This window comes from Heterodontus francisci, chromosome 25 (genome assembly GCF_036365525.1).
Source record: "Heterodontus francisci isolate sHetFra1 chromosome 25, sHetFra1.hap1, whole genome shotgun sequence".
Classification (NCBI taxonomy): domain Eukaryota; kingdom Metazoa; phylum Chordata; class Chondrichthyes; order Heterodontiformes; family Heterodontidae; genus Heterodontus; species Heterodontus francisci.
Window position 1 is genome coordinate 58,783,555 of NC_090395.1, and position 26,721 is coordinate 58,810,275.

At 41.7% G+C, this 26,721-nt stretch overlaps 1 protein-coding gene across 5 annotated transcripts in view; it reads left to right on the forward strand.

Annotated features, from left to right (window-relative positions):
* The first annotated feature begins 1,614 nt into the window (after positions 1-1,614).
* The window catches only part of traf3ip3 (TRAF3 interacting protein 3), a 45,063-nt gene continuing 19,956 nt past the window's right edge, over positions 1,615-26,721 (forward strand). For 3 of the 5 annotated variants that reach the window (XR_010977484.1, XR_010977483.1, XM_068057265.1), the window contains exons 1-9: positions 1,616-3,228; positions 16,218-16,368; positions 17,701-17,773; positions 18,189-18,213; positions 19,745-19,774; positions 20,033-20,128; positions 22,148-22,219; positions 24,381-24,521; positions 25,077-25,214. Coding sequence is in view for 3 of the 5 variants with exons in the window: in XM_068057265.1 (XP_067913366.1) it covers positions 2,821-3,228; positions 16,218-16,368; positions 17,701-17,773; positions 18,189-18,213; positions 19,745-19,774; positions 20,033-20,128; positions 22,148-22,219; positions 24,381-24,521; positions 25,077-25,214 (1,134 nt within the window). In the remaining 2 variants the exon portion in view is untranslated. Of the gene's footprint in view, positions 3,229-16,217; positions 16,369-17,700; positions 17,774-18,188; positions 18,214-19,744; positions 19,775-20,032; positions 20,129-22,147; positions 22,220-24,380; positions 24,522-25,076; positions 25,215-26,721 lie in introns of all 5 variants that reach the window. The other 2 variants (XM_068057263.1, XM_068057264.1) reach the window with 1 other exon arrangement.

A 26,721-nucleotide genomic window follows, 5' to 3' on the forward strand; every position in this document is an offset into this window, starting at 1 on the left:
GTCCCAATATTACCTTGTGGGAACCCAAAGATGCTCGTTCTGACCTACAAGGAAACTTTTTTTTTAAATAACTTACTCCTCTAGCTCCAGATTGCTTCCAGGTTGGCCTGCTGGGGAAGCCACGACAGCTTCTCCACTCAGGCATGAGGTAAATATTGTAGTTGGTGCCCAATGATATCTTCAGACTCTGATCAGTATATTTAAAGTAGGATCATTAAAAAACAGGTGTCCTCCTTACTCTTCCCACCAAAATGTACCACCTCACACTGATCTCCATTGAAGTTCATTTGCCAATTACACATCCATTCTGCAGGTTTTTTACTGTCTTCCTGCATCTTGCCACAGTTCTCCTCTGTATTAACTACACCTGCAATTTGGTGTCATCCGCAAATTTTGAAATTGTACTTCCCATTCCCGAGTCCAAATCGTTTATGTAAATTGTGAACAACAGTGGTATTAGCACTGATCCTTGTGGGACACCACTTCCCACCATTTGTCAGTCTGAGTAACTATCTTCAACCACTATTCTCTGTTTTGTATCCAGCTTGCTGTCCATTCTGCTACTTGTCCCCTGACTCCACTATTTTGACACTAGTCATGAATCTATATTTGCAAAACTTGCAATACTCCAATGCTCCATTGCCCTGAAAAGTAATCTGGATCTGCTGAGTACTTTGCAGTAAGAGTGTTCCATTTGTGATTTGTGTTGACCACTGGCTTAAGAAATTAATCCATCTGATTTTACATTTTAACCAATACCAAGACAATATCCCTGGAAGCTGGTGGCATGTTACTGCTGATAGTTGATGCAATCCGTTTTTCTTCACAAATAATGAATGCATTTGTCCTGGTGGTTTTATGCTATGGGATTCAATGGCCTAGTCAAAGGTGCTTAAAAGCAGGCCTATTCATCTGCTTGGAAACTCGAGAATAAAAAGATGTGAAGTAGTGTTTTGTGAGCTACTACAATCCTTTGATTAAAAATAATGCAAGTCTCTGTCTGATGTTGGGGGTAAGTGAGTGCTGGCTTGCTTTGGATAATCAGTGTGAGTATTAAGCAAAAGTACTCGCTCTGACTTTCTCACTCAAGTTAGTGACCAGAAGGAAATATACCTGTTAGTGTATTTTGTAATGTGTTGAATTTATAAATAATTGCTTTTATTTTAGTGGTAAACCTGAGTGGTACTACAAAAGCTAGCAGACCATCTGACTGACAAATTTAATTCATGTCAAGTTCCCCTTTAATAGGAGATGATGTCACTCATCGACACCCTTTTTTTAAAAAGAGTTTTTTTTTAACTTATTTCACAAGAAGTCGCACATTTTAAGATGTGAAACCAGATCAGCCTCTACAGGCTGCAATTAAAAACAAAATATACCAACGTGCAGCAGAAACAATTTACAGTTTGATGTTCCACGATGTCGTGTGTAATCAGCGACCAGGACCAGTGCTGCTGTCAGAAAAGGAACATGAGTGGCAAATTATTTTTTTTAATTTGTGGGTGTTTTTAAATATTTTCTCCCTCACATCTCTTTCTCCCCTCCCAAAATCTGATAAACATCTGTCAGCTCAGAGCCTAAAACACACCATATCCTGTGTGACTGGGTTATCTTAGTCAATGTGCAGTTGAGATACAGCCAGTCAGCAGGCAGGCTGTCGCAGAGTTAAAGAGAGAACACGAAAGAAGGAGAAACTGAACATTACAGGAGCAATGTTGGACCTTATGTAGTGTGCACAGGCAGACACAGGCTCTTCTTACAATACAACAAATACTCCGCATGGTGCAAAAGTGCTTGCCAGGTGTACAGGTAAACAAAGCAACCTTTTGTAGAGCAGTTAACGGACCGAACTAACTGACATCACAGTAAGGAAACCACACGTTCTGAGTTGAGTGTGAGAGACAGGGACAGGAAGAAGGTTAGAAGCGTAGTGGTTTATTTAAAAAAAAAATTATTTCCTGTTTTAAATTGCAAAGAAGCGTGAACACAGTGGAAGTAAATGACTGGTTTGCAGGCACCCGATTTGATCCATGGCTCAAACTAGCCATAAGTGTCACGTTCAGAGTAACTTTCCAGCCGGTATGAAGTGAAGTTTGATATTGCTGAAGAATTTTGCTGGAATTGGAGCTTAAGTGTATCAAGAAGAGAAACTAATCCACCTGCAGATCCCAAGGCTGTAAGCAGCACTCGAGGACTAATACCTTCTCCTGACTGTTCGCATTGCCTATGTGTCTCTCAGTCTCTGGCTTAGTAAGTTCAGATCTGTTTTATATATGGGTAACAAACAACGTGTAGAATTTGCACAGTGGGGCCTAGTTGACCTTTAATTTGCTGCATGTATCTCCCCAGTTGTGGCAAGTGTATCCAGACAGCAACAAGCTGTCAGTCTGCCAGGAAAGACCAAGAAAGACTGGAATCAAAATAGTGGATAAATGAATTGTGCTTCACTCATCAAGAACACAGTAAAATGTGCAAGTGGAGAAAGAAATAGTTCCAAAGTGATCATATTGGCCTGAAGGAACTCTTATTTTTCATCTACATTTGTCTGTTATAAAACAGTTCCTAATCAGAATATTTATTACTTTGGTTGTGGATATACCTGCTTTTGGAGCTAATTTATGAGTCCAAATAACCTGAAATATTCTCGGATAATTTTACCATCTTTATTTCATTTTGCAAGCATCAGGACTATACTAAACTGTAAGGACTTCAGGAGATCTTGAGAAAGCTGTGTAGTGTTTTTGGCACCACTATCAAACGCTGAGGTACAAGTAGGTTACACGTTTTGTTCCTACAAGTGTTCTGCAAGTATCACAAGAAATGAGTAGTGATATAACGTGCTTCAGAATGACAGGGAGCAGTCCAAAGCGAGGCCTCAGCCCAGGAGGGTTTGACTCATCCAAGAAGAGGAGACTCTTTGCTGAAAGCTATGATGAGAAACTCGAGCGGAGACATGAAAACCGTCTAAATCTCATTGGGCGAAATAACATCACAACCTGCCGCAGTTTGCCAAGGGAGCGGAACGTGGAACAGAACTCAAGACAAGTGCAGTTCCTGAAACGAAGGAATTTAACAATAGATGCAGAAGATATTAAACAAAAGTCTTCCAAAGTAAGGCGCTGCAGAGTAGAAAAGACAGCAACAGCTGCAACTACTGCTGCACTCGTTGTTACACCCCCGGAAGTGGGTTTGAAGCTACCACAGCAGAATTTAACTGCAATCAATCAGGTGAGACTATCTGTTTTAATAGATGTGGCAACAGAAAATACAATAACTGTTGTCTTCTAAAAGTTAAAGATGGATAGTATTATGCAAATTCAGTGCAACTGTTCAAACAGAAATTGATTCTGAGAGCAAAAGCTGATTTTCTGCATTATTTTAGAAAAAGCACAGTAGCAAATAATTACTCATTAGACTAAGCAAGACCGCATTATTTTCCTCAATGTCCCTTTGCTGCTCATCACCAACCAATGCATTATCTGGTGCTATGTGTCCTTGCGGTTTGCCTTTTAGTTCATTGTCTTGGCTGTGCTACTGCTGTCTAATACTGATGACAAATATATTCAAACTTATGAGGATTTTTGATACATGAGCTCATAAAAGTTTTTTTTAAAATCACAGCATTTTGTTATTCAATCAGGATCACAGCAATAATTATTGTATTTTTAAATTACATTTATGATCTTCAGGCTGAAAGATGCTGATGTGGTGGAAATTGAACACTTTTGCACCCACTTGCTGTCCTGGTCATATACAGCAAGGGTTAGATGCCAAAAGGGCTCCCTTTACACTACCTTGGCAATGTGCCTTAAGCACAATCACTCTATGCCAACATTGCTGCACTTCAGTTTTCCAAACCAGCCATCTTTGAGGCCTCTCAGAGTGAGATGATCAATTTATTTCATGTGGTTGGTAGTTCTTTTGTGTTCGTGCCAACTCAGAACTGGACTTTCAAAGTTCATCTCAGTTTTCAAGAACAGCAAATTATCATTCCTTCATTCTGAAGTGAATTCAAACCTATGACTCAGAGATGAAAGACCGGTGTTCTGGCCTCCGTGCCCAATTCCTTTACCCAATCCACTTACCCTGACTAGAAACTCTGATCTATCATGCTTGCAAGTTCTGTATGCAACAGACACACAAACCTTGGAAGATGATAGAATGAATCTTTATTCTGCTATCTTAGTTTTCCATTAAAGCTATTATGGCAGGCTAACTGTCAGGAATAACCTTGGCATTTTTTATGTTAGACCCCTGCCAGCCATGATCTTTTTTGAATGGCGGAGCAGGCCCGAAGGGCTGAATGGCCTACTCCTGCTCCTGTTTTCTATGTTTCTATGTAATGAGCAGGAGTGTTTCAAGATTAAGCCCAGCAGGCTGAATATAATGAATGATATTTGTCATTTTATAACGGCAAAGGTTCCACTAAGGCTAACTGAGCACAAAAGGTGCTCGATTACTTGGGGGAATAAGCCAATTTTCAAACTAAGATAGATTAAAATTATTTGGGCACTTAAGGGGCTTTATGAAATCAGTTGAAAGAACTTTAATTGGTGTAATTATCCTGATTGGAGCCCTCATTTAATATGCCTCAATAATACAGCTTTAAATATTGCATGAAATATATGACCCATACAAGATCAACAGTGCTGCCATAATATATAATTGCTTAACTATATCACTTTAGGAATACTCACAGCGTGGATTAACATCAGTCTGTTAACCTTAAACTTTACCCAGGGGAGAATCATCAGTGAGCCCGTGATCTACTTTCCCATTGCAGTAACTGGTTCTGTGCTGACTGCTAATGAGGCTTCACACTGAGAGAGAAGTCATGCAATATTACCCCAATACTGTATTGTCAAAGATTGAAACTGTTCGAACAGTTATACCAAACACCCATGAGGTAATCGACAGCAATTATCGACACAACTGAGTTTTTCCCCAAACAAATTGCATTCTAACTTCCCCCTTCCCTCCACTGAAGCTGCTCTGATATGATAGTTCCAAACAAGTTCCCCAAGTAGCCAGTCTTCACATGTGAGCCAAGATGCTTTGACATCAATCTCGCATCATTTGCACTACTTTAAAATGTTCCGAACTGTTTCAGGGCAGGGGCTGTGCCCACACTAGGAGATAGCCCCAGAAATGCACGAGAGGTGCAATAGAGCAGACACCCAGTATAACAGATCTCTGCTTTCTTATCCTTTTCTTTGCCTGCCCAAGAAAATAAGTGCCCATGAGCCACAAAGCAAAGGAATATTGTCCCTGGAAGATATCAAAAGTGCCCCAGAAAAACAGACATACTTGAACTTGTACTTACTGATTAGTCTGAGGTGGTGGAACATTTCGAGGTTGAGGAACAGTTGAGTGCCAATAACCGTAATACCATTAAATTTGACTCAGCAGCATTGGTTGGAACAAAATATTTCAAAATGAGGGCCAATGGCCAGGATTTTCTCACCGCTTTGGAGACGGGCTGGGAGACGGGAGGAGTGGAAAAATGGTGGCAAAAGGCGTCAGGAGGGAACCCCAATGTGTTTATGTCGTGAGCGCATATTACCAGAGATAGCAGGCTGTTGGAAGGAGGTCATGCATGAATGTGGCACCAAGGTAATTAAGCCTGTTAAACAGTCAATTAACTGCGATTTTACCAGGCAGGTTTTTAACATTTTACGAGAGGCGCACAGGAACAACAGAGCTTCAGAGCCTCACCAGCTACAACGAGGCAGAAGCTCAGTGCAAGGTCATTGTTGGCTGCGGTCACCAGCCATTGCAAGAGCTAGTGTGGCTTGAGTCAGGGAGATTATACTGGGTGCACAACAGCAGTAGCAATCTGAAGCAAACACAAACTTAGCTAGCACGGGGAGGCATTCTGGTTGAATGTCATCTCTGACTTGGCACTTGTATGTACAGAACAAGGAGGTTGGAGGCCCAGAGATTGAGTGCAGCTATTTGCTATGGGCTTTGAGACCTCCAGTGAGGAGGAACATCAGAGAGGGAAAGAGCTGCAGCCACTGGAAGTGGGGCTGCAACACCCAGAGGGACACCAGGATCATGAGGCTGCAAGGGGGGAGAGACAAGAAGGGTACAGAGTGGCACGCAACCAGCCTCTTGCATGCAGATGATGCCACCCACCAGAAAGGGTCTACTGTCAGAGGCTCCGCTTCCTGCAAATGTCACGCTAGCAGTGTCGCCGAAGGCTGCGCCTCTCCAGGGAGGCCATCACCGAGTTGTGTTGTTGGAGGAGGAGCTGAGCACTATGGGAAGTGGTGGCCACCCAATTCCCATGGCATTGAAGGTCACCATGGCACTGAATTCCTGCACCTCAGGATCATTCCAGGGATCTTCTGGAGATATCTGTGGGATCCCTCAGTTTGCGGCTCATAACTGCATCAAGATAGGCACCAATGCCGTGTTCGAGGACGAGCTAATACGTGTGCTTTCGCACAGATCCGGACAGTCAAGCTGAGAGGGCTGTAGCATTCGCGAATCCTTTGCCGGATTCCCCCAGTTGCTGGGTGTCATCAACTGCACGCATGTGACCATCAAGACTGCCACAGGCAAGGCAATAGCCTTCACCAACAGGAAAGGCTTCCACTCGCTCAATGTACAATTGGTCTTCGACCACCGCAAATGGATCCTTCAGGTCTGAGCAAGATTCCCGGGAAGCTGCCACGATGCTGAAATACTAAGGCAGTCCCAAGTGCCAGACATTTTCAGGACCCCTGCGTGTCTTCAAGGATGGATACTGGGTGACAAGGGCTACCCACTGAAGAGACGACTACTTATGCCTGTGCGGAATCCAAGCACAGATGCAGTGGAGAGATGCAACAGCTGCCATGGGACAGCTCGAGCAACCATCGAGCAGGCCACAGGTCTTCTGAAGATGAGGTTCAGATGCATGGAAAGATCTGGTGGAGCTCTTCAATATGCCCCAGCAAGGGTCTTGTGTATTGTGGTGGTGTGCTGTGCTCTGCACAACCTAGCGCTACAGAGGGGAGAAGCTTTGAACAATGAGGACGTCCTGGAGCGCAATGCCTCCTCCGAGGATGAGGATATGGAGGGGGATGGTGACCAGGCGCAACAGGATGAAAACCCCAAGGGACAGCAGGCAAGGCACCATGAGATACATGCAAGGGAGGCTCGCAACCCGCTAATACAGGTATGTTTCACATGAGCCTTACATATGCACCAGTTAATCCAATAAATCTTTTATCTTCCGCAGACCTGTTGTTTCCTTGAATGCCCTTACCATTTTCCTGGACACGTAATCACATGAGGCAACAGCATGGGAATTGCATTGACCTCATCAGATGTGGTCCTTCCCATCACATCTTTTGCAGGAGTCAGCGAACTATTAAAATGTCTCAGTAGTGTATAAAATAAACGATTCTTTTTGTGATGCACCATTTCTGAATTCATTAAAGAGACACACAGAGCAAGGTGACATCAAATAATAAAATATAACTCTGTGAAACCCAAATGCTGTCCCTACTTGGTGCTCCCCCTGCTCTGTCAGCTGAGGTGGAGACAAGCTGCTGACCTTTCTGCTCTGTGGCTTTCAATGATCATGGCGGTCGTCCTTGAATTGCCTGAGGCCTGGAGGACCCCAGAATACTGAAGGCCTCCTGCACAGATGCAGAAGCTGCCTCTGTCTCCACAGCTTTGTGAGGCACTGCTGTCACCGTCAGAGGGGACAAAGACCCACCGTCCACACCAGGAGCACCCCGAGAAGAGCCCCCAGATGGTGCAGATGATCACTCCTCTCAGGGCACACTTGGCCGTCCCTGCTTACCTGAGGAGTCCGAGGACCTGGCAATGTCTCCAGACATCTCGATCCCTTTTGCCCAGGCATTGCTCCATAGAGCTCATGGAGGTGGCGATGGCATGCAGGTCCGCACATATCTCCAGCAGCTACTGGGTGGGTATGCTGGATGTGGCTCTCCATGAGGGTCGCCACTCTGTCTTAATGGAGGATGCTATTTGTGCACATGCCAGAGTCATGGCTGCACTCATGGCCTGGATGAACTCATCCATCATTTACGCACGGGTGTGAATAGCCTCTGGAAGCTCCGCCAGATGTTCACTCACACTGCAGGTCCAGAATGTGTCGCTTTTTTGATGACTCATTAGCCTGAAGCTCAGCATCAACGTACCCTCCCACCATCCTCTGAGAGTGACCTCGGCCGTTACTTCTTACGCCAGTTGCTCAGGAGCGTCTATGCTGTGCTTACCAGATTGTGACCTTGTTGCTACTCACAAGTGACTATCCACCAACATACGAATATCTGCACTGGTGGGAGGCTGTGGGGGAATGATATGACCGTGCACCCACTGAGGTCTCCTCCTTTTCAGAGGTGGACGGCTGACCTGCAGGCTCAGCAGCTGGCTGCTCTTGTCCATGACCTGCAAGAGAGAAAAGAGTGATTAGAAGGCAATACGCATTCCAACAAATCCTTCTTACTACTCATAACCTGGAGCTCCATATGACCAGTGGTGCACACATGAGCAGTATGCTTCATTCCCGCCAGCGAGTCCCTTGTGCCTATCCGTTAAGTCACTCACTCTCTCGGGGCTCCACACCCATCTCACCCAGCAATTGCTCGCCCTGCTTCCAGGCCTCCTAGCTCCAGCATGTCTTCTTCCACGGACGTTAGAATGGCAAAATATGGGACGCCACTGCCCATTTTGGATCTTTCCCTTGCAGTGTGAGTTCGCTTCTACTTCAAGCACATAAATTTCCATTATTAGTCACCCATCAAAAACACACACTCCACCTATGCTGATGGGTGCCTAACCGTCCACCACAGCTCCCCTGGGATGCCTCCTGCATGGGGCGACTCAGCAGTGGCAGTGTAGGAGTCAACTCTGACTGACTGGGAACCTCTACAAAGAGGTTTACATGCCTCTAACAGCCAATGCTGATGCCTGGGCATTGCCAGTGACTGGGTGGGCAATCCCTTTCTACCAATTTTGCATTCATCCTTAGTCACATATAAGGCTGTATGCTTAATGTTATGCACTGCACTCACCTTTCCAGAACACATCTGGTCATTGATCCTCTTGCGACACTGCAGCCACATGCCTGGAACCACACCATGGCTGCTCACCTCCTCAGCTATCTCCATCCAGGTCTGCTTGGTTTGATAAGCCAGTCTCCTCCTCCTGTCCCGAGGGAACTGGACTTCCCTCTGTGCCCATGCAGCCTGGAGGAGCACTTCCAGGGAGGCAGCAAAAAATCGTGTAGTGACCCTTGATCTGCCTTCAGCCACTTCAGCAATTTGTACAGTTGCCAGGGATCCCTCGCTGTTCTCTCCGGGGCTGCTGCCTTAACGAATACTGCTGGCTGACTTTTAAAGATAGCATTAGCACTGCCTGAGCCAGGACTTACCCCACCATGCAGCCTAACTGGACGGCTCCCATGCTTGTTGGCCATTAATTGACCAGCCTTGAGTATATCATGTTCGCAACTCAGCGCGCACCCAACCCCCCCACCCCCCAGTCCCCCCGGGCAGCCGCGTAACCCTCTTTTAATCTCGATGTTGGGACTTGGTTGCTGTCAGTAAAACCCTGGTCAACATTTCAAAAGGGTTGGGTTTCAGGCAAAATGGGTAAAACTGGCTAAAACAAATTGGGAAATAAAACTGGGAGGTGGTAATAATAAACAAAAATTGAATTTTTTAATGAAAAACTGGAAAGGCTATAAATTAAATGCATACCACATAAAAATAGGAAGATATCAACCAAGACCAAAATAGTTAATTATAGAGGTTGAGGAAGTACTGAGAAAACCAGATATATCTACATAATATATTCTACATCTACGTGCACTTCCTGTCTACAAAACCTTAATTTCTGTTACCAAATTTTTGTCACTCTTTGAAGTCTATTTTTCCATTACAAATTCCTATGCATATGTTTAGGCCCTACCAAATTCACGGTCTAATTTAATAAATCTCACAGTCACAGTATTTTAAGAATAGTGAATTTCATGATTTCACATATTTAAATTATAAATTTCACGGTGTGACAACAAACCATGAAAATTATCTATTTAAAATAGTAGAAAGACAAGGGAGGTTTCTGGTTTTAAATGGCATTTATTGTAAAAAGCTGACAATAAACAGGTCACATTCTTTACTCACTTAAGTCAGTGGTTGAATGCGAGCATGGAATAGCCTACAACTGTCTCTTTCTTCAGTCCCTATCTCTGCACTATGAATACCTGTCCGTGTTTAGACACAGCTCTTGCCGTGTCCACAGAGTTTGTTGGGATTGTCAGATAGCACTGTGCTCGCCTTGCAAGGTGGGGGATTCTGCATTCCACAGAGTTCCAAAACTGCAGCACAGGCAAAGTACAATCTGCTTCTTTTGCAATGCTTTTATAAGCAAGAATCTCCAGGCTACTTTTCTTGTCAAAGCCAGGAATCACATCAAACGAGTTTAAATTCACCAACATCAGGTGCATTTGTGCAGGGTCAAAGATACACACAGCTTTCAGGAATGCAGCAGAAGGCTGAAACCTCTGAGCTGCTTTTTCTTCACCACTTGGCTCTTCCCTGTAGCAGTAATAATGTTTGAGCTTCTTTGCCATGAATTTAATTTAATTCAGTGTCATCAGAGTGTTGTTCGTTTAATTCAGCCTGAACAGTACATCCATTACTTTACTGTAAGATTTGTGGATTGTTACATTTCAAGATTCAAATCAAGTGATTAATTCCATCAATTGTGTAACATTCTTGGCAACAAACTGAACCTCCTCATTAAGCTGAGCATCATTTTGAAGGATTACAATGTCTGTTAAAACCAGTGTTTTTGGTGTCAGTGTGAGCTCTTCTGAGATGAGGTCTGAGTAGGGTATTTCAGGTGAGCTGCCTGATACTGTACTGCCTGAAACCAAGAATTCCAACATGTAATTATTGACTCTGGAGGAAGGGTGATGTTTCATTCCCCAATTTCAGCCATTTCAGCTGCATTTGCAATGTGTTGCCTGTATCGAAGCTTGTGGCTAGGGCAGTGTTTGAAGATCTTTTTAATGTAGCTGACCAGTTTGTCCACTTTACCGAACACACTTTTCCATAGTTGACTGAGAAGAGAAAGTATATGTGCATTACATGTAATATGGACAGCATTAGGCATTAGATCTTGGAGCACAGAATTCAAAGACTTTGTCATGTAAGTTGCATTGTCACTAATGAAAGCAGACACTTTGTTGAAATCTACACCATATTTTGAAACGGTTTTGATTATCACTTGGAAAACTGTGGTGTAATTAACAGCTTCTAAGTAGATGGAGTTTGCAAGCACTGTTGTTAGCTTTCCTGACTATACATCTTCGGCCATACCAGACATAAAATCAAACAAAACGTGCAGGACACAGTTGTCTTGCTCATCAGTGGACTCATAACAAATAATTGCAAAAGACTCACATGGGCTAATCTGAGACTTCATCTCCTCATAATGTGTAACAAATACCTTTGGAGATAGTCCCGTTGTAGTTTATTTGCACTTGGCAAGCAACCACCATTTTTCACATTATGTTGAATGAATATCCGCAGCTTTGGATGATCAGGTTTTTCCAATGGTATTTTGGCATTGCAAAAGCATCCACAAGTTCCTTTGTAAGAACCTGACGATTGTCTGAGCTCTCTGTCGACTACTTAAAAGGGGATTAAATCATTGCTTATTTTTTGCATGTTCATTTTCCAGTAGTGTGGTGTCGGATGCTCTCTTTCTGCTCTGTTGGCATTCGGACTCTAAGTGGACACTGAACTGCTGCCCATTGTGTGTGATCCAACAAAACAGTATTCCATCATTGGCATGCAGAATCTGGCTTCCAGATTCTTTCACTTAACGTGCTGCAGTTTTTGATTTTCTCATTCTGGCGTTCTCACTTGTCTACTAATACTTGAAACTTCTCTCAAAATTGCACCAGAAGCCCTCCCTCATCGACCAATAAGAGAGTTCCGCCTTCTGTCAATCACTAAAGTGCCCTATGTTCACAACATGCCTAGCAATCAGCAAAGTGAGCCTTGTGTCAATCACTGAAATGTGCGATGTTCACAATATGCCCAGCAATCAACAACGTGAGCCTTGTGTCAATGTGGCACAGTGGCGTAGGGGCGGCACAATAACGCAGTGGTTAGCACCGCAGCCTCACAGCTCCAGCGACCCGGGTTCAATTCTGGGTACTGCCTGTGTGGAGTTTGCAAGTTCTCCCTGTGTCTGCGTAGGTTTTCGCCGGATGCTCCGGTTTCCTCCCACCAAAAGACTTGCAGGTTGATAGGTAAATTGGCCATTATAAATTGCCCCTAGTATAGGTAGGTGGTAGGGGAATATAGGGGCAGGTGGGGATGTGGTAGGAATATGGGATTAGTGTAGGATTAGTATAAATGGGTGGTTGATGGTTAGCACAGACTCGGTGGGCCGAAGGGCCTATTTCATTGCTGTATCTCTAAATAAAATAAAATAAATTAAAAAAATAAAACACGTGAAGTTCGCAAAATGGACGATTTCATAGAGGACCCGAGATTTCACAGTCCGTGATTCATTTTTCACAGCCGTGAATTTGGTAAGCTTATATTAAAACTGCTTTTATTAGCATGTCATGTTGTAATTGCAACCTCCCACCGGTGGTGTCACCTCAGTTTAGCATCTCCCAGCTTCTCCATCTGTACTGTAAACTCCTCTACTTCAAGAAGCTCTACTTTCCTGCTTCCTAATTGCAGCAAGTTTTGCTAATGAAATATAAATAGCATAAAAGTATTATATAGAAGTCAGAACAAAATGTGTGATATTCAATGGGGACTGAACTACGTCTGTGCACCCTGGTCCAATTATCCCCAGCGACACATCAATTCACCTGAAGACTACACTTTGGCTTGATGTCCCGTGTACAATGCCAAGGGAGATCAATTACTATTTTAAATAATTTAAGAACTATGGGAAAATATATCAAAGAAAATTCAAAAATATTATTGACAATTGGGAGCAAAAAAAAAGTACAAAGTAATCAATCATAATAAGAAATTAAAACAGATTTTAGGGTATATTTGTAATAAGCAAAGTGTATAAAAATAAATGGTAACTCTCAAAGACAAACAAGGTAAGATATTTGTTAGCCTTGCTGAAATTCTGAATACATCTAAATACTATATTTTGTCTAGATGCCCCATATACAATGTTATAGGAGGAGGCTAATGTGGAGCATAACCACCAGCATAGACCTGCTGGGCAGATTGACCTGCTTCTGTGCTGTAAAACTCTATATATCACAATGAATACATTTTCATGCTAACATTCACTGCAGAAGACTTGTAATCCAATAGAAGAAACTTAATTAGTGGTGGTGCACCCATGTTTATACAGAAATGAATGGTCAACAATGGAATAATGGAGGACTTGAGCAGCTGAACATTTCATCTAGCATGTGTTACGACTGAGGTGGGAGGAGTGCACTGTTTATTCTAGTCCCACTTCTCCACAGGTCACAATATATATTTAAATTTTCCCACTTACCGATACGGTCAATCATATACTTTATTTTTCCCAGAATAAAAGACACTAACCAGGTTTCTTTAATAAACAACAAAATTATCAGTTTATTATAAAACAAGTCTTAACCAGTAATGAAGTAAATCATCAACACACAGATTGAAATATTGCAGTTCCCTTTTTACCTTAGCCCCTTACACTCACTCACACACATACATATACAGTTAACCAGAAAAATAAAAGGGATTTTTGTTTAGAGCTCTGTTACAGACAAAAAAAGCAGTTGGGCTGAATACTTTCTCATTCTTGAAGAAACAGCAGATGAGATATGTTGTGTTTCAAATCTGGCATACAGTCTTGCCTCCAAGTGCACGTAGGCAGGTCACTGGGATCTTTCAGAACAGTTCTTATCAGGTGGTGTTGAGAATTAATTTATCAGTCTTTTCTTCAAAGACAGGAGACGAGATGAGTTGACACAGTGGACTTCTCAGGGTCTTTTAGTGAGGTGCTGGAAAGCTGAGCTGGGTTGTGGTCTTCTCTCCTTCCATGGGAATTCTTTCCTTCTGCAGGTTTTTTAAAGCGATGGAACAGGCTGGGCAGGGCACGGGTTCTGTCCTTCAGTTTTACTTTTTAAAACACCGACCTCTTTTAAACAGTTCATTCCCAACTCCAAACAATTCAAAAGTGCAACCGGAAACAGAAAGTTCACCTTGTGACCTGTCACTTCTCCGCACACATCTTCACCCAGTTACCAGGGTTTCTGTTCTATTTTTAACTTGAGTCATGTGACAAGCAGTAAATGTTGTTGCCAAACAAGTCCTTTCAGTGTCCTCTTGATGACCCTCTTGGAAAAATAACTGGTGCAACATTTTTTCAGTTTAACTATGAATTCCTCAAAAAATATTTTTAACAAAAAACAGAAGCACTTTCATAACACATGATACACAGCTGCAATACAGCTTAAGTACGAAGGAAAACAAGACAAGCAATACAAATTATAGGGCAACGATTCTGTGAACATCATTGCACATCAAAGTGGAATCAGAGGATTGAAAATTAATTTAACTACAATCTTTAAAATGGAGCAAACGCATGATCTTAGGTTGAAGCAAGCATTGCTGCAATACACAGCAGGTCTAACATATTTGTAAAGGGAAAAAAATAGTTTAATGATTTGGATATAGACCCTTTATGGGAACAGCAGTTCTGATAAAAGTCTACTCTTGAAATACTAACCACCCTTTTCTCTGTATGTTGGCTTCCTCTATTTTTCCTGAACAATGTGCCATAATGTGATCCTCAAAAGAGCACCTCTATTGCACCACTGTGAGGCTTTTCATTTTCCACATCCTATGATTTGCATCTAAGTTTGTGAATTTGTGTAGGATTTGCGCCGTCAATCACACCTAGTAAAACTAAAAGGTTAGATTGGCAAATTTATTTCATGTAGTTGTACTCCAATTTGAAGTGAGGTCCTAAAGGTGCAAGGACCAGATTCTAAACTGTGCCTTCAGTCCCTAACCAGTTCTTAAAGTACATAGTAGATCTGTAATTTGCAATATTTATGGGCAGCTATGATGTTATAACCCTCCTGACAGTTTTCCCAAGATGTTCGTTGTTATATCATGTGATTGGATGTGGGGTATGACAGTCTATGAAGAAAAAATATCATGCTGGATGTCAGTTGTATGGAAAAATGTTTGCGATAAGGTGAGATCACATTATATATCATTCCAAATTTCCTGGGAATTCTTGCATAAGTGCAGTGTACCGCCCTTTTTAACATATTCGCAGAGATAAGAGGCTCTGAGAGTGAGGCACACAGCAGAAGAAAGCAGCCCACTCACTGTTATCTCTCGTGGTGTTCCACCCACACTTGTTTTATATATTTCATCTCTAAATGCAGTAGCTGGGCTGTAAAATAGTCTTGAGAACTTTCCGTTAGGGTGAATAGACTTTCAATTTGACTCACTAGACTTTTGATATGGTGATTCGTATCTGCAAAGTTGTTTTCACATAACAGAAAAATGGAGGCATTTCACAAAAATTCCACTGCCCTGTGGGAGTTTTGACATTTTGTTTCTTAATCTGAAGATGAATCTTCTTTCAGCTAAGACATATCAGTCTACTGAAAATGGCACATAATATTTTTTCTCTAACAGCACTAGTTTCCAGATTTGCAAAAAGGAAATTTTAAAAAATTACAGTTTACAATTTTGAACATTATGTTCATCCATATAATGCAGGTGGAAGTCATTTACTGCTAAAATTAAAATTAACAGTACCTCATAGCTTTCAATATCAGTGGTATTTACCATTCCTTACTATCTAACAAAAACAAGTTAAACCGGAAATGTTTACCAATGGGAAGATTAATTAGACTGTACATCGTTATTATCTGTTTGCAGATTCTTATCAAGAGATATTAGAAACCGGAAAGTCACTTACTTAAGCAAAAAGCAAGACTAATTTTCTACTGAGTTGCATTTAAAAATCCCTTCAAACCAGTAGCATTGGTATGTGTCCAACAAAGCCTGGTCCTCCAAAGAACGTGCCATGTTAATATAAATATTGTGTAAAAGCTCACAGTTGCACAGGAGAAATGTTTTATTTTTGATGTACGAGAAGGAATTGTTCCGGCCCTATTTAGGTCAAATCCGTAGAAGAATGCTTTGTTGTTGCTTGACATTTTTAAGTAAGCTCTCTTTTCCTGTTTACAGATGTCTCCACAGTTCATGTTGTGCAGCAATGGCACCCCGTTAACTAACAAACCCTCTCATTGGGGACCAAAGGATGCAAATTTCAGTTTCCGCACCAGTGCACCACTCCATTATGACACACCCATCAAGAAGATTTCTAAACGGAATAAAGGTGAGAGTTTACACCTGAGTACAATAATAGTCTAGCTAAAGATAGTTTACTTACATTGGTAGGATGCATTTAGGCCTTAATATTGTATTTATTAAGGAAGATTCAGGATCCCCTGGAGCTGAAGTGCATGAAATGCTTGTCCTAACTGACTGCCATGCTCTGGGTTTATATTGAGCCGCATGAGATTTTGGCAGAGATTACAAACAAGAAAGAGATTAAACATTTAAAATTAAGTTGGCATCATACATTAATTTTGAGTTATTATGACTCTTGTTCTTCACTTTATTATGGTTTGGAACAACTAGATTTTCTAAATATCCATATTTGTGTTTGACGGTTTTTGATGGCCTGCAACATATTGCATAGCTCTGCGAATACAGAGAAAACATTTGAATTAAATTATCTTCTTCCTGGATCTGGGACATGTATATAATTTTTAAATATATGTTGGCTCAGATTTTGCTATAATACACAACTTCTGGACTGCAAATGCGCAGTTAAATGTGGAAACCCAGAAGCTGCTGTCAGAGATACCCTGCCGCTTCACAGGGTGCACTGCTGCAATCCACGTTGATCGATTTGGCACTGAAATGACTGCAGAGATATGCACTTGTTGCAGTTGCTCACTTGTTCCACACTAAAAATAGCTGAAAAAAGTTAGGCCTGGTGCATTCTGGAGTAAATGAGTTTATAACAGTGTAATAAGTAATAATTACCACTGAACAACCTCTGTGGCCTGGGATGTTTTATTTTATAAATGTGGAATCTCATTCCCTTAGAAGAAAACTAATGATGGAGATTTTTAAAAACTTTTTTTTCTGCTTTTTCTTTCAGTCTCTCTCTTAATCCCATCTGTCATTTTCCAATCTTATTTGGCTGTCTGTACATGATTTAAATCTAATTTATACTTCCTGGTTTGCACTTCAGTGAGGACTCCTCAATCTGATTAGTTGGAAAGTCTTGTTTCTTGTGCTGCTCACAGATGCCACAGGTCCACTGTAGAAGGGCACTGCACTAAAACAGATGCTGGATTAGGGGAAATTAGAGATTAGGAAAAATAAGACTACAAACACTCGATGGACAGCTGATAGCCAGGTGAACAGCGAAGGAAGTTCCTTCACTGCTGAGAGGAAAGTCCATACCAATATATATTCTATTTATTTATGTATAATGCCTATCTATAAATGTACTAAAGTAATAGAGGCAAATGTCACGCATTGTTACAGAAACAAGTCAATTTTAATCTGCTAGTTGCTTCTGAGCTTGTTTTTAGGGGGAATTTTAGCCGTCACTGTACTTATGCAACTAAAGTTTCTCTTTTTTTTTGAACAGCCACACAGACGTCTTCAGGCACTCCTGGTGAAATTGGTGAGCTCATCAGGAAAGAAGCAAGCCAACAAACAGAGTATGTGTAGACTTGTCATTGCTTGGACTGTTATTCTGAGATTTAATTCTTACCAGTACTCAATTATCTTATGCCTTGTCCAGTTTTTATTATCTTGCTAATTAAAAAAATTTTTTTTATCTGGTTCCTAATCAAAGTAGATAACATCAAACTACTGTAAGGGAGGGGAAGAGCGATCTGGGCAATGGTGTCCATTTTTGCTCTGACTGCTACCCCGTGAAACTGTCCAAATATAAAACAATACGCAGTTCATGCAGAATGAAAACTGACATTGGTATATGAATCACATGTCGATCATATACATATCCTATCAGAGCAGTATAGCATTTACAAAGAAGAATCACACCATTTTAGCTGGAGTCCATTGCCCAGTGAATGTTCCTAATGAATTTTTTTTCATATTTTTTCTTTACAGATGTGGTGTAGCTGTTCTAGACAAGGTAAAAAAAAAAATACCAATGGTCTCCCTGGCATGCTCTGTATTTCAGTCTTTTCACAATGCAGTAATTCCTACTGGGTGTCACTGATGACAAGTAAGCAGCAGCATTATAGCAATAATCACAAAGTCTGACATTAAGAACATCTCATTCACCTATTAAACCAAATGATCATTTTTTTTTTAAACATGTAGAGCAACAACTACCTGACATCAGTATTCACAACCTTGACCTCATTTACACATTGGGGGAAAAATGGAGAACATAGCTAATGAATGATCTTGAACTAGCTTGGGGAGAGGCTGAAAACGATCTGAAAAAGCAGAAGACTGCTCAATTACTACAGAGCAACAATTAACAAAGCAAACAGAAGACTCAGTTATCAGAAAATGCTAGAAAAATTCAACAGGTCAGGAAGCATTGTGGACAGAGAAACAGAGTTAACAGTTCAGGTCAATGACCTCTCACCAGTTCTGATGAAAGATCATCAATCTGAAATGTTAACTCTATTCATCTCTCCACAGATGCTGCCCATCATGCTTAGTTGTTTCAGTCATTTTCTCTTTTTGGTTCACATTTGCAGCAGTATGTTGCTTTTGTCCTCAGTTATCAGTAGCATTTAAGTCTGAAGGAGTTATGCTGATGCTGTATGGTGCTCTGGTCAAGCCAAGTTTTGAATGCTGCATTTAGTATTGCTCACCAATGTACAATGGAAATTTCCAAGCCCTAACAGAGGTTCAAAGAAGGGAAATGAGGCTAATCCCTTGTATCCAAAAACTGAATTATGAGGAAAAGCTAGAAACACTTGGATGTTTCAGCCTCGAAAGGAAATGAATGAGAGATATTTAAGATACTCATTAGAGTAGAAAAAGTTGAAAGCACTCTTAAACACGTTTTCATGCTTGTAGGTCAAGGTGACTGGTAAAACTGATTTTAAAAAAGCAAGCTCTAAACTGATGTCAGGAAACACCTCACAGATGGTGATTAATACCTGCAATGATTTTCTGGGTAGGGTAGAATAGGATAGGATAGTGCAAGCAAAATCTGTGGTCGATCACAGCGATCTGGGCGGCACAGTGGTGCAGTGGTTAGCACCGCAGCCTCACAGCTCCAGGGACCTGGGTTCGATTCCGGGTACTGCCTGTGTGGAGTTTGCAAGTTCTCCCTGTGTCTGCGTGGGTTTTCTCCGGGTGCTCCGGTTTCCTCCCACAAGCCAAAAGACTTGCAGGTTGATAGGTAAATTGGCCATTATAAATTGTCACTAGTATAGGTTGGTGGTAGGGAAACAGGTGGGGATGTTTGGTAGGAATATGGGATTAGTGTAGGATTAGTATAAATGGGTGGTTGATGCTCGGCACAGACTCGGTGGGCCGAAGGGCCTGTTTCAGTGCTGTATCTCTAATCTAATCAAGAGACATGATGGTGGAGGAATTGAGGTTTCTATGGAAGAAGAAGCTTGATGTGCTGAATGGCCTTCATCTATGTTTAATTTTGTTTCTTTAAATTGGTTTTACCTGTAATTCATGTCTTGCAGGAGATCCAGCAGCTTTCTGAATACCTAAAGGTAATACCTCAGTATTCCTTATTCAAGGACAGCAATGACCATTTAGTCTCATAAAAACATGCAATTCAAACTCACCAAAGTAAATGGGTTTTGTCATTTTATATATGTCTTCTTTAAGATTTGCACCTTTAAAATTAGATAACTATAATCCAACGTGTAGATTTATTGATTTAATGTAGTTTTAATAAACAAGCATAAATGTGTGTTTATCAGATTGTTAGAGTCTTTTTTGACACTGAATGCATATTTCTTTTGTAGGAAGCACTACATCGGGAGCTGATGCTAAAAAAGAAGCTCACAATTCTCCAGCAGCTACTTGCAACAGTCTTGCAGGCGGCAGAGAAATCGTGGAAGGTACGAAGGGAGTGGGAATTCTGCTGCCAATTACTACTGGTTATTGAATCCAAAAGCTTCCATTTCTTTGTACGTTTACTCAAAGGATGTTGAAAGTGCTGACAAGGTTAGCATTTATTGCCCATCCCTAGTTTCTCTGAGAAGCGGTGGTGGGCCTTCTTGAACTTCCGCAGTCCTTGTTGTCACGGTTTACCCCTCGATAGTAGGCTGGGAATGCTGTGCCAAGTAACTCACTACCTGACTCCCCCAAGCCAGTCCACTATCTATAAGAAACAAGTCAGGAGTGTGATGGAATGTTCTCCACTTGCCTGGATGAGTGTAGCTCCAACAACACTCAAGAAACTGACACCATCCAAGAAAAAGCAGCCTGCTTTATTGGCACCATATCCACCACCTTAACAGTCAATCCCTCCACCACCAGCGCACAGTGGTAGCAGAGTATAACATCTACAAGATGCGCTGCAGCACCTCGTCAAGGCTCCTTCAATAGCACCTTCCAAACCCGCGACCTCTATCACCTAGAAGGACAAGGGCAGTAGATGCATGGGAACACCACCACCTGCATATTCCCCTCCAAGTCACTCACCATCATGACTTGGAACTATATTGTTGCTCCTTCACGGTTGCAAGGTCAACAACCTGGAACTCCCTTCCAAACAGCACTGTGGGTGTACCTACACCGCATGGACTTCAGTGCTTCTCAAGGGCAGTTAGGGATGGGCAATAAATGCTGACCTCACCAGCAATGCTCACATCCCAAGAATGAATAAAAAAATGTTCGCATTGACAAGCTGAATGTAAGCAGATTGTCATTGTGTTATTGACTGAAGAGACAATGGTGTGCAAGTTATATCTATATGTATTTATGGGTTTCATTTTGTTTGAGGGGACTGTACTTTAGGATCATATACTTCCAGCTAAACAAATTTCCTGGAATGGAAGTGAAAAATAATCCAGCAGACAGAAGGCTAGATTTAATGTGATAGAAGACCAGTATGTGGGCTTTAACCCAGGTTCTAGCTCAAAGTGGTATTTCTTTAACTATACGTGTTCAAGAAAATTCAATATTTTCAGTTTGCGTCAGTATTTATTTTAAGGTGCAGTGTATTCTATTTTTATTAATTGGGCTAATGGTAATTATACCGACTACACTAAAAAAGGAATTTGCTGTACAATTATATCACAACACATACCGGGTTCGTTTGTGTTGTTTTTTTTTACAATAGCTATTGATAACATTTTAATAGCAAGATGGATACATTAAGATGCTGACCCTTTAACGAATAAAATCCAGAGGTCACCCCGGGCATATCACCCTGCATTTAAAAGAAAATATAAATGTAAATTCAATGGCCTCATAATATCATTTCCTGTGCCCAATGCTTGATATTTTTTGCACTATCAAATACTCTTTCCATGCTGCAATTCAATCTCAGGATAGCTGGTACTGACATGACATGGCACAGGAAGATATAATAAAAGAGGTTAGTCCTTGGAGTTGTCTTATTTAGACTCCGTTCCCCTCTCCCTCCCATGTTTCTTTACATTCTCCCACATAACACAGTTCCATAACCTAGAAAGCAAGTAGATATATGGGGTAACTTAGAAAACCAGCAAAAGCTGATCAACAGCCCCAAAAAACCAATAACTCAAAATGGACCAAGGTACCTTAGGGCCGGGGTGGCAGGGTGGGGGTGCCCGGCCGCGGTGGGTGCAGGAGGAGCACAAGGATTCAAAATAAAAATTAGTCAAAGTTACCTTGGGCTTTTCCGGACACTGCGGAATCCCGCCATGTTTGTGTTGGGGTTGGCTGCACGTGGGCCTCCCGAATGCAGGAGCTAAAAAGCCGTTGGAACCCCAATGACATCATCAGGCCAACTTTAACATTTAAATAAGACTGTCGCCTGCCTACAGGTGAGGCTAATTTTCTAAGGATGAACGTATTGTAGATCGGCAACATGTGGAGTCTTCCATATCTGATGCTGACTCTGAGTTGAATCTTTATTTCTGGTATTTTAGGTGCAATTGGATGAAGACTCAATGCGTTGTAAACTGCAGTCACTTGAGAGTCAGTTGCACACCTGGGCACAGGTAACAGAAAGAAAAACACATTTAAAGAAGTAAATTTTTAACTGAGCTAATTCCTACAAATCGTGGAGTTAAAAATGTCTTTAATGTATGTTTAAAAGCAAAAATACCACAAAGATTAAGGCAATTAAGTTTTGCAGTGTAGTGTTGTTAACAAATGCAATTTAACAAGGAAAATGTGAAATATTATTTATTCAAAAAAGGAGCAGTGAAAGGAAATGGATCCTGAGCAGTCAGATCCTTAGAGTGGAGGATCTGAGGATGCAGATACACAAAGTGCAGTTACAGAAGGCAAAATAAAGCAAATGGTAAATTGTGGGCTTTATACAGGGGGCAATACATAAAACAGCTAAGAAGTAATGTTGGACGTGTACAAGACACTAATTATATCAAAGTTGGAGTTGGGCACCCATTATAGGAAGGATATTAGAGTTACTAAAAGAGTACAGCGAAAATTTACTGCAATGGCACCAGGAAAGAGCTTCTAAAGGCTTGAATCACCAGGGCTATTTTTTCACTGAAACAGAAAAGGTTGGAGGAATCTAATGAGGGTTTTCAAAATTATGAAAAGTCTTGAGAGCGTAAATAGCGAAAGATTGTTTCCACTCGTTGGTGAATCAGAGGGCATAAACTCAGGATTATCTGATAAACTGGAAGAATGAAAGGGAAAGTTAAATTAATTATTTTCACAGATGGTTGTCAGAAGATGAAATGTTTTACAAGGAATGTGAGCAGAGGAAATACAATTTTTGTCAGGAGATATGATTTTTGTCCACATTGTACTATGCTTTTTTTTTGCCTTTCCTCAGGATATTGTGTGTCTGGCAGGTGGTGACTGGGGGTGAGGAATATAGATAGGCATCGTGTTGTGCAGAAATTACCCCATAACAGTGTGGAACAGGCTGGATGGATCCACTTCCACTTTCTTTCCTTTGTTTTTGTTTGTTAGTCAAGCTCAGCAAAATGAAGATCAAAAATTGCAGAACTAGGAAGTACTCCGAGATCCACGCAGATTGCTTTGATCCAAAAACATGATGGGTAGTTTAATTCTCCCTGCTCAGTGGGAACAGAGCCAGTCAGCAGTTAAAATGGAGCTCGATTTCCCCACTCCGTTCCCTCTGAGTTCCAACTTGAATGCTGCTGGTTTTGATGGAGGATGAGGAGACCACTGGACTCAGTGGGAGCCTCATGCATGAATGGTAATCAGGGTTCAATGATGTCAATAGGACCTTGAAGGCATTTTAACTGAGGCCTGAGCAAAGAAACCACCGTGGCTACCCAACAGGCTAAAGCAGGTCCGCATCTGATGGAAAGGATAAAGAGGGCCTCCAGGTAAGTGAAATAATATGCTGTTTGTGGCCAGGAGGGGCAGGAGTGCTCCTCCAGGCCCCAAAAGAAAGTTGCAGCCATTCCTGCCCTTCCTTTGCCCCACCTTCCTCCTGCGAGGCCCTCTTCAAACCCTCTCCCTGCCATCTACCTTCAGGCTGGCAGGTGGCTGAGGGAAGCCCAGTCTTTCCCAGCTGCTGCTACTCTGTACCCTCTTCCCAGCCATTGAGAGTGGAAAGTGGACTGGTCACATTTAAATGCAGCGTGGGAGTTAAAATACCTCAGGCCTGAAACTGAGACCATTGAATGCATTTTGCATTTGCCCCAACCCCCGCCCACCCGAAATCCACTTGGGGTTAAATTTTTCCCCACTAATTTAGAAATAAATACTCATTTATTCTTTATTAAATTCTAACATTTAGAGTAAGACATCTTAACAAAATTTCTTTCTAGAGCATTGCATTCTAATGCAAATTATAACAGATTAAGTATTTAAATCAGCCCTTTAATAATTGCCCTCAAAACAACATTTTGTACCAAATATTTTGAAATAATTAAGTTCCAAAGTTGCGGGAATAAAAGAAAACTCTGCAGACAGATGGCTCCCTAATCTATACAGTTGTCACCCCTTTCTTTGATATTAAAAGAAAATGAATATTCAGATCCAGAATGAAGAGATTTGAATTTTTAACAGTAAACTATTGAAGTTACCAATAATTCTGCACCGCGCATCCGATCATAAATATATATATACCCTCCCTGGACGTTAATACTGACCTTCAGACATGTGTTGCCTGAAACTGCTGGGGAATAGCAGCCTCTGTTGTTTGTCCCATAGAATCACTCACGAGACACTATGAAGGAAAGCATGGTTGAAATGCAGGAGCAGAAAATCAAGTATGAGCTCGCTGCTAAGGAATCACTCCAGAGAGCAATCAAGGAGAAAACAGCCACTGAACAAACTTTGGCCAATGTCCAGGTAAGTTAAAGTTCGGAGAGAGCTCAGTCACAGCTGTCAACACTGGGGAAATGCCTGGAGTGAGAGTATGATCAAAAATAGTGAGGCAGGTCACAAGCCAATTCATGGAGTTGCATTGATTTTTTTGAGTTAGAAGTATCAAAATAGCTTGCATTTCTAAACCAGCCACAAAATGGTCTGAGTATAGTGTAAGATTCGATTTGTAACAATTGTGATCTGAAATGATTTTCTTTTTGAAAAATATCCTGTGACTGTATGTTTGGTGAGTTAATGTCATGCATTGTTCAGTGGTTCTCCTGTCATTTAATTTTCAGATAATTTTAATAACATAATAAAACCTAAAGATTTATAGTCGATTCATTGATACAGGACAATATGTTCAATTGCTTCTTCCACATCTTCAAATCAGCAAGGTGTCAGAAGAGAGAGTAACAAGGTCAACGTGTCGCAAAGAGAGACAGAGTTTATAAGTACCTAGCATATCATACCTTGTGATGTCTCTGCAAAAGAGATGATTTGAGAAAATGCATCAATCCTACATGTTTGTTTTTGCAGAGATCACTGAGTGTAGCAGAGCAGGAGTGTGCTCACTGGAAAGAGTCATATAATAGAGCGCTGGCAGATTGTGCTGAACTGACAATCAGACATTTGGAGACCACAGATCAACTACACATAGTCCAGAGCAAACTGCAGGTAATTTAATGCCATTATGCACATTGATTCATTGATTTTAAAAGTACAAGTATACTTAAAGTGCTAGCCTAATTTTAAAAAAAAACAAAAATTAAAAGTGATAAAATTGCACTGCTTGATGAAATGGAAATGCTCTATATGCTGTTGCTGCATATCTGTGGTTGCCTTACTCGGCTTTGACAAAGAGGAGAGATCCGGGGTGGAAGTCAAGACCACAGAGATGGAAGAAAGTCACTCCAGTCACTCCCATGCACCTCCTAACATTTGGTTACCAACCAGGCAAACTCCTGCAAGATCAACTCCGATGGACTGGCCACTGTGTCTGCATGGCTGAAAATCACCTCCCCTGCCAGGTCCTGTTCTCTCAACTCTCAAATGGCCAACATTCCAAGGGAGGACAAAGAAAATGTTTCACAGACACTCTAAAGCTTTTCTTGGAGTGCAGCTGCATTGACCTTAATGAATGGGAGGAGCTTGCTACCAGTCGCTCTGAATGGTGACAACTTGTCCACCGAGCTGCCGCACGCTTCGAGTCCCAATGCCTTAATGACGAGGCAGAGTAACGGCAGAGAACAAAAAGGAAGCAAATCCTGCACTCCGGATCCCACTATCTTGTGGTAGGTCCTGCCCCATGTGCCCAAAGATCTGCAGGTTGAAAATCGGCTTGCTCAGTCACATGCAAATCCATGGCAGAAACTTGCGACCCTGAGAACGTCATCCTCGAATCAAGTGACAGCCGACGACCAACCTAGGAACCAGGAATCTAATGGTGTCTTACTCATCCCCATAGCAAGGGTATACTTTAAAAGGGCAAAGGGAGAAAACCTAAAAATAACTTTAGAACACTATGTAAAAGTTCAAACAGGAGCAAATTCAATATTCTTTTTCAGCACAAACTAGTCATAATGTCCAATACAGTACAGTGGTAGCAGCGTTTGTGGAGTTGTTGCAGTTTTTGAACCTTAACTGAAAGCTTCCATATTTATACGATGGTGGGGCAAGAAAAACAGACCAATTTCCCTGCCTTCCTCAGGTAAGACCAGAGTGGGCAGCAGGAAGATTATCAATGAAAGAGAAAGGAGAGGCCATCTCTCCCTCTCCTATGTGTAGCTCCTGGTTGATTCTGCTATTTTGGCTCCTCCAAGCCATTTGAGGTAAATTAAAATGTAATCTTCCAGGGTTGCTTTCCCCCTTTAATCTTGGATCCTCCCTCTTCTGGTCATATTGTGAGTGTCTAGCTGCAGCACTGCAGTATTTCCCTTATTAGCAATGGTGGGGTCCATCCATATAGCAGGCTTGCCTCCCAGGAGCCTGAACTGCATTGGTAATAACTTCCAGCACAGGTAAATGGGTCAGTGTCGTGTTGAGGCCGGGGCAGTGAGGGAAGAATCACCTCAACGCCCCTCTGTCAGTGAAACTGCCCCAGCGGAAAATCACAACCGTCTCAATCTTTCAATTGGGTTGATCCAATAACGAGTTCATTAAAAACAAATCTCAGATTGTAGAG